General features: G+C 49.5%; 1 protein-coding gene across 1 annotated transcript in view; it reads left to right on the top strand.

The window, feature by feature from the left end:
* Positions 1-14,177, top strand: part of LOC115477400 (patatin-like phospholipase domain-containing protein 2) — a 183,469-nt gene that overhangs the window by 121,179 nt on the left and 48,113 nt on the right. Inside the window, exon 6 of the mRNA XM_030214254.1 lies at positions 11,454-11,669. Coding sequence (XP_030070114.1) covers positions 11,454-11,669 — 216 coding nt within the window. The remainder of the gene's footprint in view (positions 1-11,453; positions 11,670-14,177) is intronic.

Below are 14,177 nucleotides of genomic sequence, written 5' to 3'. Positions count from 1 at the left end.
TTCTCTGCCTGGGGGCGCCGAAGCATAGTCTCTAGTACTCATAGCTCACTTGAGAGTGGAATCCACCACCATGGAATTGTGGGGTAATTGGGACCTCATCAATCCAGGTTCACCGTGGATCCGGTATTGGGACTCAGCTTTCTTGGGAACCACAGGGCCAGATAGGGGCGGACCAGTTTCTCATAAGAACTTCCTTCAGTACCTTATGCAGAGGGACTGTCACAGCCTTTTTATGTGGAGAAGAATAATTCAGGACTTCCAGCATGTCAGACCTGGGCTCATCCTCAATCTCCACAGGGAAGGGAATAACTGTAGCCATTTCCTGGACAAAAGAGGAAAAAGACACACTCTCTCTGGTGGACATAGTCTTATTGCCAGTGGAGGAGAAGGGTCAGAGGGAATCCCAAAGGACTCATCAGAAGAGAAGTATCTAGGATCTTCCTCTGATTCCCACGAGCGCTCCTGCTCAGTGTCAGACACATCCTGTGCCAAGGTACATGACACTGGACCTGCCTCGACGCCGAGGAACGATGTCCTCTGTGGCGATGTCGAGAAATCGACACCCGATCCAACTGTGGTGAAGCTCCCTCCACCGACGTCGAAGGGGGGTCGACCTGGGTGGCAGCTGATGCCAATGCCGCAGGTGGCACCGGAGTCGAAGACCTCACCACAGGAGAAGGGCCAGACACCGCTACAGCAGATGGTACAGAAAGCACAAGCACCCCCGATACTGAAGCTGATTGTCGCAGTAAGCCTTCCAGAAGTTCTGGAAACAAGGCTCAGATACGCTCGTCAAGAGCCGCCATCGGAGAAAGCTGCGGGGCCAGTAGATCAGGCAGTGTCAGAATCCATGGAGGCTTGGGAGTAGGTGCCGGGCTGCCAAGAGACAGACGCATCGACACCTCCTGTACCGAGGGGAAGCGGTCCTCTCAGTGCCGATGCTTCTTGGGTGCTGACTCTCTCGACGCCCCAGAGCTCCCGCTACCATGCGTCGAAGGAGAACGATGACGATGCTTGTTAGCCTTCGCTCAACGCCTGTCATCGAGTTTCCTCAGTATTGATGAGGAAGATGTGGAATCCTTGCGTCTCCTCGGGGTCGGGATCCGACGAAGGTCAGTCTCGGGGGGCCTGCATAACAGGAAGCCTCGAGACAGGTGGAGACCCACTCGACGCCTCACTGGTCTCTCAGCAGCCATTACCTCTATCTTCGACGTCGATGCTCTGTTGCCGCCGCCGACCTCGGTACTGATGTAGACGTTGAAGGTCTGGACTGAGCCCCAAAAAGCTTCTCCGGTTGGGCTTCTCGAGACGCTTGGGTCTGTTTCTTCATACAAAGACACAGACTACAAGTGGCTGGGCAGTGGTCTGGCCCAAGGCACTGGATACACCAGGCGTGGGTATCTGTACCTGAGGTGGTCCGGTTGCATCAAGTACAACGTTTGAAGCCGCTGGGTGTCTTTGATGACATGGAAGAAAAAACGGCTTCGGCAAAATCAAATGACGCGATTGTGTCAAAAAAGAAAAAGCACAAAAAAAGGGAAAAACCCGACCGCGCAGCCAAAAGGCTAGCCGTGTCGAAAAAAGGAAACTTTAACAGGGAAAAAGTAAAAAGTATGGGAAACTACTTTTAAAAAAAAATATTTAAAAGAAAAAACAAAACAGTAAGAAGCGATTCTCACAGAGAAATTCTTCCTGGGCCTGAGAGAGGAGCGACGCATAAAATGAACCGCACCTTACCGCGGAGAAAAAAAGAACTAAAGAGACATGCTTGCGCGGCGGGCTGGAAGTTGCTCACGTGATGGAACTCTCTGGAAAGACTTTATTATTTTGTTTGCAAAATTTTTCCCAATTCCTGGGCCGCTGCGGATGTCGACCCACATGTGAGAACAAGCAGCCTGCTTGTCCTCGGAGAACGAACAAAATATTGTTTCTAAAACTGGAATACAGGTTCTGCTTAAAGACTTGAAAACCTATGTATACAACATCTGTTAGATTTCCCAGTACTTAAAAAGAATTTATATAATCCCATTTCAAGCATGCACAAGTTATAACAGAATCTGGCCCTTCTAGAGTGGTTTGGAAATCAACCTGCATGAGTTTTGAGCTTTAATTTTGAGAAATACTTTACACTTATTTTAAAATGTGTTAAATTAAAGCACTTCTTCTGGTGGTGGTATGCTGCAGTGGTCTTAACAATTATCCACTGTTTCAAAAGATGTTTTCAGCAGATAAATATTTCAAGCATTGTAAGAGGCCCAGTGGTAATGTTGGTACACTGTTGTATGGAGATGCTGGGGGTTAGATTCCTGGACAAGGGCTATGCCTCTTGGGGCCAGCCAGAGATGAGGGATATTATGGAGACAACATTCAGAGCCCCTGTATTGGAGAATGCTGTCCTAGCCATTGCTCACTGGAAGCAGTTACTGGCCAAACTTGGTGTCCATGTTAACTGTGTTCTGCAGGGAGTAAAGGTTGGTGGTCCCTGGGTGAGGACTATGGTCGCAATAGTTGAGTGAGATGGGAAGGGGGTATTAAACTGGGTACAGGGGAGAGAAACTATTTCAAATGAAGGCTTATGGTATGATGTCCAAAAGAATTTGATTTTAAATATTCTGGAAGCCCAAAGGAGCAGGAAGAAACTGCTAAAAGCCATAATCAAAACCATGTAGCAGTTGAGGCAAATACTTTAGAGAGCAAAGGTTTATTTGACCCTTACAAGAATTAAGTGTACTGTACTATACTGTAACAAATCATGTCAGAGTAAATATATTGCATAGACAATTACAGGAAAGCAGCATATGCTACAGAATCTTAAGTTGTCTTTGCAAAAATGATTTACAGTTTTAGAACTTTAAAAAAATCTATCTGAAATTCCCAAGCAAAAGATTGAGGAAGCAAATTCAACATTTTTTCCCTTAGCTTTCAACTAATTTGGAATTAGTGCTGGGATTCACATCTTGAGTTTTCATTCATCACTACATTGGGATTTTTTCCCTTTCTATTATATCCCCTTACAAATCACCTAGCCTCAGTTATTATGGTGGTAGACTCCAGTTGAAGACTTTGCAGCAGGATTCCATCTGAAGCCTGCATCATGTACCCTGAGGCTAGCTGCTTTGTGGTTACCATTGGACAATTATGGTATTTCTTCCCCAGGAGCCATAAATGCTCTAGCTGGCCCATGGAGTAGAAAACCTGATCCAATAATTTAATCCATGGCCACCAGGCAGACTGCCACATGTGACTTTAATGTGTTTTCAACAGGGAAATGTGGATATTTCATGAGGTCTTTAGGTGACGAGAAGGGATAAATAACCAATAATCACAACCCTTGATGTGGGTGGTTTTTGTTTTGGTTTTTTTGTGGTGAATTATACATTGCAAGCAAGAATAGAAGCAGTTAAGGAATTTAAGCTATAAACAAATTTCTCCGAGGACAAGCAGGCTGCTTGTTCTCACTGATGGGTGACGTCCACGGCAGCCCCTCCAATCGGAAACTTCACTAGCAAAGTCCTTTGCTAGCCCTCGCGCGCCCGCGCGCACCGCGCATGCGCGGCCGTCTTCCCGCCCGAAACCGGCTCGAGCCGGCCAGTCTTCTTTTGTCCGCACTCGGTACGGTCGTGTTTTCGCCGTGTCGAGCCCCGGAAAGTCGACCTCGCGCGTCCAATTTGTTTGAACGTGTTTTTTCCTTCGGGAAAGCTTTGTCCTAGTCGGGAAGTGCTCCGGAAACCCCCCGCCGGGTTTCGTGTAAATCCTCCCCGTACTTCCAGCTTTTTTGCCCCGGTAAGTTTTCTTTCGTCGTCGGGGTAGGCCTCTTTTCGGCCTCGGTCGAGATTTTTTCTCCCTCTAAATTTGGTGCTTCAAATTTCGCCATTTCGGCTTTTGATTTCGCCGGCGTGATTTTTCCGCCCATGACATCGAAGCCTTCCAGCGGCTTCAAGAAGTGCACCCAGTGCGCCCGGGTTATCTCGCTCACTGATCGACACTCGTCGTGTCTTCAGTGTCTGGGGGCCGAGCACCGCCCTCAGAACTGCAGTCTGTGTTCCCTGCTTCAAAGGCGGACTCAGGTAGCGAGACTAGCCCAGTGGAACGTGTTGTTCTCGGGCTCTTCGTCGGCATCGGCACCGGGATCTTCGAGTGCATCGACGTCGTCAGCGTCCAGACCTTCTTCCTCGGCCGCCCCTGCATCGAGTGCATCGAGGCATCGGGCCTCTGCATCGGCGCCGAGACATCGGATAGCTGCATCGACGTCGGTGGTACCAGGACCTCGTCTGCTGATGTCGTCGGACGGTGGTGCATCGGGTGGAGTGCAGGTGAGGGCTGTCCATTCCCCTGCTGGTGGCGGTGAGCCCTCGGGTGGGTCTCCGCCTACCCTGAGGGCTCCTGCGGTACAGCCCCCCCGAGATCGACCTTCTTCAGTCTCGGCCCCGAGGAAGCGACGGATGGATTCGACGTCCTCCTCGTCGGTGCCGGGGAGCTCCGGTGACATGCTTCGGAAGAAATCGAAGAAGCATCGACACCGGTCTCCTCCCCGTGTCGGCACCGAGAGCTCTGGGTCGCCGAGGGATTCGGCACCCAGCAGGCATCGGCACCGAGAGGACCGCTCACCCTCTGTTCAGGAGGTGTCGATGCGCTCCGCTCTGGACAGCCCGGAACAGCCTCCACGCCCGGAACAGGTACTGACGTCGACGCCTGCATCGACCTCTCAGCCTTTCTCTGCAGCCGCTCTAAACGAGAGCCTCCGGGCCGTTCTCCCAGAGATTCTGGGAGAGCTGTTGCGCCCTACCCCTCCGGTACCGGCGGTGCTTGCGCCACCGGTACCGTCGAGCGTGGCGCCGGCTGGCCCATCGCCCAGGTTGAGGTCCCCGACGTCGGTACCGCGTGCGGTACCGACCGCGGCCACCTCCCAGGAAGGCTCCCCGACTACGTCGGCGGAGGGAGCTTCGCCGATGCGGGCGAGGGAGTCTACCTCTCGACGCCCCCATCGTGGACGGGGTTCCACGGAGTCGAGCAGGGCGAGGTTGCAGACACAGGTCCGTGAACTTGTGTCTGACACCGAGGGTGAGGCCTCGTGGGAGGAAGAGGAAGATCCCAGATATTTCTCTGACGAGGAGTCTGAGGGTCTTCCGTCTGATCCCACTCCCTCTCCTGAGAGACAGCTTTCTCCTCCCGAGAGTCTGTCTTTTGCCTCCTTTGTCCGGGAGATGTCTACGGCCATCCCCTTCCCGGTGGTTGTGGAGGACGAGCCCAGGGCTGAAATGTTTGAGCTCCTGGACTATCCTTCTCCACCTAAGGAAGCGTCCACTGTTCCCTTGCACCATGTCCTGAAGAAGACATTGCTTGCGAACTGGACCAAGCCATTAACTAATCCCCACATTCCCAAGAAGATCGAGTCCCAGTACCGGATCCATGGGGACCCAGAGCTGATGCGCACTCAGTTGCCTCATGACTCTGGAGTTGTGGATTTGGCCCTAAAGAAGGCTAAGAGTTCTAGGGAACATGCTTCGGCGCCCCCGGGCAAGGACGCTAGAACCTTAGACTCCTTTGGGAGGAAGGCCTACCATTCCTCTATGCTCGTGTCCAAGATCCAGTCTTACCAGCTCTACACGAGCATACACATGCGGAATAATGTGCGGCAGTTGGCGGGCTTGGTTGATGCTCTTCCCCCTGAGCAAGCCAAGCCTTTTCAGGAGGTGGTCAGGCAGCTGAAGGCGTGCAGAAAATTCCTGGCCAGAGGAGTTTATGACACTTTTGATGTTGCGTCCAGGGCCGCTGCTCAAGGTGTGGTGATGCGCAGGCTCTCATGGCTGCGTGCCGCTGACCTGGAGAATAGAATCCAGCAGCGGATTGCGGACTCGCCTTGCCGTGCGGATAACATTTTTGGCGAAAAAGTCGAGCAGGTGGTAGAGTCTCTCCACCAGCGGGACACCGCATTCGACAAGTTCGCCCGCCGGCAGCCTTCAGCTTCTACCTCTACAGGTAGACGATTTTTTCGGGGGAAGGAAGACTGTTCCCTATACTTCTGGCAAGCGTAGGTACAATCCTCCTTCCCGACAGCCTGCGGCCCAGGCTAAGCCCCAGCGCGCTCGCTCTCGTCAGCAGCGTGCGAATCAGCAAGGCCCCGCGGCTCCCCAGCAAAAGCAAGGGGCGAGCTTTTGACTGGCTCCAGCAGAGCATAGCCGACATCCAAGTGTCAGTGCCGGGGCGACCTGCCTGTCGGAGGGAGGTTGAAAGCTTTTCACCAAAGGTGGCCTCTCATAACCTCCGATCAGTGGGTTCTCCAAATAGTCCGGCAAGGATACACCCTCAATTTGGCCTCACAACCTCCAAATTGTCCACCGGGAGCTCAGTCCTACAGCTTCCAGCACAAGCAGGTACTTGCAGAGGAACTCTCCGCCCTTCTCAGCGCCAATGCGGTCGAGCCCGTGCCATCCGGGCAAGAAGGGCTGGGGTTCTATTCCAGGTACTTCCTTGTGGAAAAGAAAACAGGGGGGATGCGTCCCATCCTAGACCTAAGGGCCCTGAACAAATATCTCGTAAAAGAAAAGTTCAGGATGCTTTCCCTGGGCACCCTTCTCCCCATGATTCAGCAAAACGATTGGCTATGCTCTCTGGACTTGAAGGATGCCTACACACACATCCCGATACTGCCAGCTCACAGACAGTATCTGCGATTTCAGCTGGGCGCACGCCACTTCCAGTACTGTGTGCTACCCTTTGGGCTCGCCTCTGCGCCCAGGGTGTTCACAAAGTGCCTAGCTGTGGTAGCAGCGGCGCTTCGCAGGCTGGGGGTGCACGTGTTCCCATATCTCGACGATTGGCTGGTGAAGAACACATCCGAGGCAGGAGCCCTGCAGTCCATGCAGATGACTATTCGCCTCCTGGAGCTACTGGGGTTTGTGATAAATTACCCAAAGTCCCATCTTCTCCCAGTGCAGAAACTCGAATTCATCGGAGCCCTGCTGGATTCTCGGACGGCTCGCGCCTATCTCCCAGAGGCGAGGGCCAACAACTTGTTGTCCCTCGTCTCGCGGGTGCGAGCGTCCCAGCAGATCACAGCTCGGCAGATGTTGAGATTGCTGGGCCACATGGCTTCCACAGTTCATGTGACTCCCATGGCCCGCCTTCACATGAGATCTGCTCAATGGACCCTAGCCTCCCAGTGGTATCAGGCCGCCGGGGGTCTAGAGGACGTGATCCACCTGTCCACGAGTTTTCTCGAATCCCTGTATTGGTGGACGATTTGCTCCAATTTGACTCTGGGACGTCCCTTCCAAATTCCTCAGCCTCAAAAAGTGCTGACCACGGATGCGTCTCTCCTGGGATGGGGAGCTCATGTCGATGGGCTTCACACCCAAGGAAGGTGGTCCCTCCAAGAAAGCGATCTACAGATCAATCTTCTGGAGTTGCGAGCGATCTGGAACGCTCTGAAGGCTTTCAGAGATCGGCTGTCCCACCAAATTATCCAAATTCAGACAGACAATCAGGTTGCCATGTACTATGTCAACAAGCAGGGGGGCACCGGATCTCGCCCCCTGTGTCAGGAAGCCGTCAGCATATGGCTCTGGGCTCGCCGTCAAGGCATGGTGCTCCAAGCCACATATCTGGCAGGCGTAAACAACAGTCTGGCCGACAGGTTGAGCAGGATTATGCAACCTCACGAGTGGTCGCTCAATTCCCGTGTGGTGCGACAGATCTTCCAGGCGTGGGGCACCCCCCTGGTGGATCTCTTCGCATCTCAAGTGAACCACAAGGTCCCTCAGTTCTGTTCCAGGCTTCAGGCCCACGGCAGACTGGCGTCGGATGCCTTCCTCCTGGATTGGGGGGAAGGTCTGCTGTATGCTTTTCCTCCCATTTCTCTGGTGGGGAAGACTTTGTTGAAACTCAAGCAAGACCGAGGCACCATGATTCTGATTGCTCCCTTTTGGCCGCGTCAGATCTGGTTCCCTCTTCTTCTGGAGTTATCCTCCGAAGAACCGTGGAGATTGGAGTATTTTCCGACCCTCATCACGCAGGACGAAGGGGCTCTTCTGCATCCCAACCTCCAGTCCCTGGCTCTCACAGCCTGGATGTTGAGGGCGTAGACTTTGCCTCTTTGGGTCTGCCAGAGGGTGTCTCCCGCATCTTGCTTGCTTCCAGGAAAGACTCCACTAAGAGAAGTTACTTCTTTCATTGGAGGAGGTTTGCCGTCTGGTGTGACAGCAAGGCCCTAGATCCTCGCTCTTGTCCTACACAGACCCTGCTTGAATACCTTCTCCACTTGTCTGAGTCTGGTCTGAAGACCAACTCCGTAAGGGTTCACCTTAGTGCAATCAGTGCATACCATTACCAAGTGGAAGGTAAGCCGATCTCAGGACAGCCTTTAGTTGTTCGCTTCATGAGAGGTTTGCTTTTGTCAAAGCCCCCTGTCAAGCCTCCTACAGTGTCATGGGATCTCAATGTCGTTCTCACCCAGCTGATGAAACCTCCTTTCGAGCCACTGAATTCCTGCCATCCGAAGTACTTGACCTGGAAGGTCATTTTCTTGGTGGCAGTTACCTCGGCTCGTAGAGTCAGTGAGCTTCAGGCCCTGGTAGCCCAGGCCCCTTACACCAAATTTCATCACAACAGAGTAGTCCTCCGCACTCACCCTAAGTTTCTGCCAAAGGTTGTGTCGGAGTTCCATCTGAACCAGTCAATTGTCTTGCCAACATTCTTTCCCCGTCCTCATTCCTGCCCTGCTGAACGTCAGCTGCACACATTGGACTGCAAGAGAGCATTGGCCTTCTATCTGGAGCGGACACAGCCCCACAGACAGTCCGCCCAATTGTTTGTTTCTTTTGATCCCAACAAGAGGGGAGTGGCTGTAGGGAAACGCACCATATCCAATTGGCTAGCAGATTGCATTTCCTTCACTTACGCCCAGGCTGGGCTGGCTCTTGAGGGTCATGTCACGGCTCATAATGTTAGAGCCATGGCAGCGTCGGTAGCCCACTTGAAGTCAGCCACCATGGAGGAAATTTGCAAAGCTGCGACGTGGTCATCTGTCCACACATTCACATCTCATTACTGCCTGCAGCAGGATACCCGACGTGACAGTCGGTTCGGGCAGTCAGTTCTTCAGAACCTGTTTGGGCTTTAGGATCCAACTCCACCCCCCGAGGGCCCTGTTTGTTCTGTTCCAGGCTACACTCTCAGTTAGTTGGTAAATTTTTTAGGTCAATCTCAGTTATGTCCTCGCCGTTGCGAGGTCCAATTGACCAATGTTGTTGTTTTGAGTGAGCCTGGGGGCTAGGGATACCCCATCAGTGAGAACAAGCAGCCTGCTTGTCCTCGGAGAAAGCGAATGCTACATACCTGTAGAAGGTATTCTCCGAGGACAGCAGGCTGATTGTTCTCACAAACCCGCCCGCCTCCCCTTTGGAGTTGTGTCTTCCCTTGAAGTGTATTGTCTTGCTACATACTGGACTGGCCGGCTCGAGCCGGTTTCGGGCGGGAAGACGGCCGCGCATGCGCGGTGCGCGCGGGCGCGCGAGGGCTAGCAAAGGACTTTGCTAGTGAAGTTTCCGATTGGAGGGGCTGCCGTGGACGTCACCCATCAGTGAGAACAATCAGCCTGCTGTCCTCGGAGAATACCTTCTACAGGTATGTAGCATTCGCTATATAGCTATAAAACAAACAGCTCAGTTCATGATCTGAATGAGGTTCCAAGATCCTCTTTTCTTTTATGAAAGAGACTGAGAGCCCAATACCAAAGCTTACCGTGCTTGCAATGTTGCTTTAGAGTCTAATGCCCGAGGGGTTCTGTGTCCCTTTTACCATTCCCCATAGCAACTACTGATAACCTTATGCAAATATAGTACAACAAGCTCATTAGTATTAAAATGAGCATTCTAACAGATTCACTGGGCACCTACCTTTTAACATGCAAAACTTTACAGCTCCAGACCTGCAAGTTTTACACGGTATCCCTGGTGGTCCAGTGGACTCCCCTCCCCTTAATCTTGGCAACTCCCTCCATCCCCCTCTCCCTCCCCAAACCTTTGATACCTCCCTGGTGGTTCAGTGAGTCCTTCTCTTGAATCCCTCCCCCACCCCTCCACATACCTCTTGTGAGAGTTGGAGGCAGGAGGGCAAAAACAATGCCTACTTCCTCCTGCCTCTGGGATGGCCCTTCTGAAAAGGGCAGTGCCCAGCCTCTGCCCAGTGCATCCTGTGCACTATATAAGGAAAACAAACTCCTACCACCAACTCTCACTGGACCACCAGGGATTTTTTGGTCGCAGGGAGGGGGTCTGCTGGACCACTAGGGAGGTTTCAAAGGTTTTGGGTTGGGGGAGGTTAGGATCCTTGGTCCACCAGGAGTTTTAAAGGTTAGGGGAGATTAGGAGTCCAAACATCGCTGGACATGCCTGCAAGAGCTGTGCCTTCCACCAGGAATATTTGGACCCTTTTATCAACCAGTGCTCAAAACTAATAGCGTGCATATAATTTGCATGCTGTTGGTGTTGAGCATTGGTTGGTAATTCAGACTCTATGTGCTGAAGGTTTTGTGCATCAGGGCCTGAATATTAAAAGTATGAAAGGAAGGCAGTGAAGTTAAAATGAATGTTTGATGTATGTCAACGGTTTGAGCTTTCTTTGAATGCAGACAAGTAAAAGATATTGTGTCCTTGGAATTTGCTTTTTAGGAAGTATTTATCTAAAACCTTTTCAGCAGCTATTACAGGGATAGTATTTGAAGGTTATCGGAGACAGTGATTACTTTGGGAGCTAAATTAATGTCTACACGGTAGACAATTTTTGTGTATGTAATCAATTTGATGCTAATTAAATGGAAATGTGCTTAACATTTTTGTTGTTAGCTGATCTGAAGAATTTTTAAACTCTGAAACAGATATACTGTGATTCTCACTTGTTCTCCTGCTAACAGCACACTATTAAGTAGGATTGTGTAACTGGCATGTTTAAGAGATCCCTGGGGTGGGGTACTTTTTCATTGAGTGTTATAAGGTACTGATACTTGACCTGAAGTTTTAGACGTTGCTTGTAGTGGTCTCAATAATTCATCTTGTGCATGTTATAAAATTGATAAATTGAACAGTACTGTTATGTCCAGTGTGACGCTTTTGATTTGGCTTGCTACTAAAATTGGTTCTGTTAACGTATTGAAGTGCAGTGAGGATCCCTAGCCTTGGGATGAAATGAGTAAAGCCAAAGAAAAGACAGGCAAATGGGTCATGAAATCGGTGTCTGCCATTGTGCTATATTTCTATGCAAATGAAATATGTTTTTTTGAACGTGCTTGATAGTTTAAATGTTCCATTATCTTTTTATTTTACTGTTTTTTTAAATTTTGACTGTATACAGTTCACTGAATCTTCCTTAGTTTTGGGGTATTAGCATTGTATGGCAAAGTTGGAATCCTTTTCCAAGAAAAAAAAAGTTGTTATATTCTCCTTTTTCTTCTCTAGACTTGTTGACGCTGGCAGACCCTTCTGTTGACTTACCCTTAGCAGAAGGAATAAATGATGCTAGTTGCCTTGGTGCTGACAGCAAGAAGACTGTACCACATTGCAGACTGTTAGAAGAAAAAGCAGAAATAGTGAAACCATTCAAGGCGCAGTTGGGAATACAGTGGCCACTGGAAAAGAGAGTAGTTGAGAAGCTACCTCCTAGCCTTACTAGAGGTACGATGCAGGGTTTGCATGAGCCATTATTGTATCAAAAGGAATACTGGTGGTGGGGATCAAAGTTGACCTACAAGGAGTTCAAAGATATTCATCGGAACATTACATTGCTGGTCCTGAAATGTTTTTGGACTAGCCACCAGCCCTGGTATTGAAACCAGGCCCTAATTGGTCTTCAGACAAGCCAAACCAGTGATTGAAAATTGAAATGATGGTACAAGCACAAACATACGAAACAGCAGCAACTATCCAGGGAGAGAAGAGAGGGCAAGAGTTCATCCAAACAAGGTTTTATTGGAAATGAGACCTGACCTGGCCAAGTTTTGGACAGACCATCAGGTATCACACAGGTTTCCAAATCAATGAGGCTTGAAGCAGGTGCTTCGATTCCTGCATGAACAGTTCTTCAATGCAAGTGCCAAAAAAAAAAAACCAGCTGAAGCTTGACCAGGCTGGGTCTTGTTTCCAATAAAATTTGTTTAGATGAACTGTTGCCCACTCACTCTTCTTTCCTTGGATCATTGACACTGTTGTGTTTGCTTCTATTCTGCAATGGATTGTCTCCTTTTTGTTTTTGTTCACAAGCACAAACATAACAGAAATCTTGTGGCTTTATGGTTTGGGATGATCTCCCTATACAAAGAGGTAATATGTGAAGGTAAAGGGCAGTTCCATTATGTAGCATCGCATTGTTCTAGCTCTGTCTGTCTCTTGAGGAGGGAGATGATCCTGAAAGTACAGAGATGGTTTCATAAACAGGAACTTGTACTGTTATTTCTGAGTTGCAGTGCTTTCCATTGAGGAGCCTGCTTAGGAGATCCATCTTCATCAATCATGAGGGGCCTTAGAGGGAGGTCCTAAGTCCTTCCCAATGCATCTAGACATTTAGGACCTGATTACAGCAGAATGGGTCTCACCGGCAGGCATTGCTCTAAAAGACCTACTGGATAGGAAGCAAGAAGGCTTGCTGAAACAAGCTTTTGAAGTGGCCTCTTTGGGCCTTCAAGGGACAACTTGCAGCTCGTTCGTTTGAAGTGGCAAGACAGGACAGGTGCCATAACGCCCAGCTGGAAACAGGGTTCGCCTACTTGGCCTGGCTGCTTTTTGGGCCGTAAGGGAGAGGGATTGTTAGGACTCTGATAGTGTAGCACAGGGGTAGGCAACTCCGGTCCTCGAGAGCCGAAGGTCAGGTTATGCACAATGAATATGCATATTACTATTTTATCACCAAGTAACCACTGTAATATATTAAATTGCTTACAAAAATGTTTATTTTCAAGTTCTTACAAACCTTTTGTTCATCTTTATTATAAATCAGTTATTACCATGAAAATCTAAACCTATTTTCTTCAGTTTCTTCATACACTCAGTCATTCATTCATCCCTTAATCCAATAAGTTTAGTCAAATGACTCTCGAAATACAACAAACCTAAGCTTATACACAAGTCCAAGAATAAGATATAACACAAGGCATGAAGTGACTGAGATAGATTTGCATACCATGGAGGCAGTGCTTGCAGATCTATCTCCTGCATATTCATTGTGGATATCATGAAAACTTGACCTGCCTGCGGCTCTCGAGGACCGGAGATGCCTACCCCTGGTGTAGCGCACACAGCAGTTTTTTTTTTTTTTAATCTGAAATTTTCTTTTTACTGTTTTTTTTTTTAATTGGCATTCCTTTTCATGATCTTTCTCATTTTATCTATTCTGCTTTTGGTTGATTTGTCTTTTAAGCGGTTAATGAAACAAAAAGAACTTGAACATACTGTGGGCTGTAACCCATTACATGTGGGCTGTCACGGCACATCAGCAACTCTGCTTGTGGCATTGGCGGCAGATGTATCATCAAAGTCATGTCTGTTAAACTGCTCTATCAGGGCAAGTAGCTATTTGGAGAAAATCTTGGTAACTTAGTGAAAGAACAAGGGGAAACTAAGCTACAGTGGTTGCCGGAGGATAAGCCAAAAGCCTCTGGTCGTCCATCTTCAGGGGACTCGCGAACTCGATTTTGAGACAGTAGATGGTACCAGCCTGGTCGTCAGCAATATGGTCGGAAGTCCTTTCAGGCACGCCAATATTTCTTTTATGCTGACAGGATGTCCTCCTGTTGGTCAGCTAGGCCACACAATGCCTCAAGAGCTTCACAACGATGCACAGCTGGTCCACTTGTTTGTTCCTCCAGTGGGAGGGTGTCTTCAGGAGTTTCGGGAAAGGTAGGCCAAAATCATGTCAGACCAGTGAGTTCTAGATATTCTTACAGAGTGGAGTTTTCCCACCAAGTCACTCCTCTCTTCTTGTAGTCTTCTTGTCAAAAAGGAACCAAGGTGGTCAAGGTTCAGGCCACTATAGATTCCTTGCTGGTGCTCTGGGACATTACCTTGTCCATATTCAGCCTGGGGAAATGGAACAGATACTCATCTACTTCATTTCCCCAAAGAATAAAGGCACCTTTTGACCGGCCTTAGATCTCAAAAGTCTAAACCACTGCCTCAGTGTGTCCCGCT

Source organism: Microcaecilia unicolor, chromosome 9 (genome assembly GCF_901765095.1).
Source record: "Microcaecilia unicolor chromosome 9, aMicUni1.1, whole genome shotgun sequence".
NCBI lineage: Eukaryota > Metazoa > Chordata > Amphibia > Gymnophiona > Siphonopidae > Microcaecilia > Microcaecilia unicolor.
Note: the sequence above shows the minus strand (reverse complement) of the source record. Positions and strands in the feature narration are given on the sequence as shown.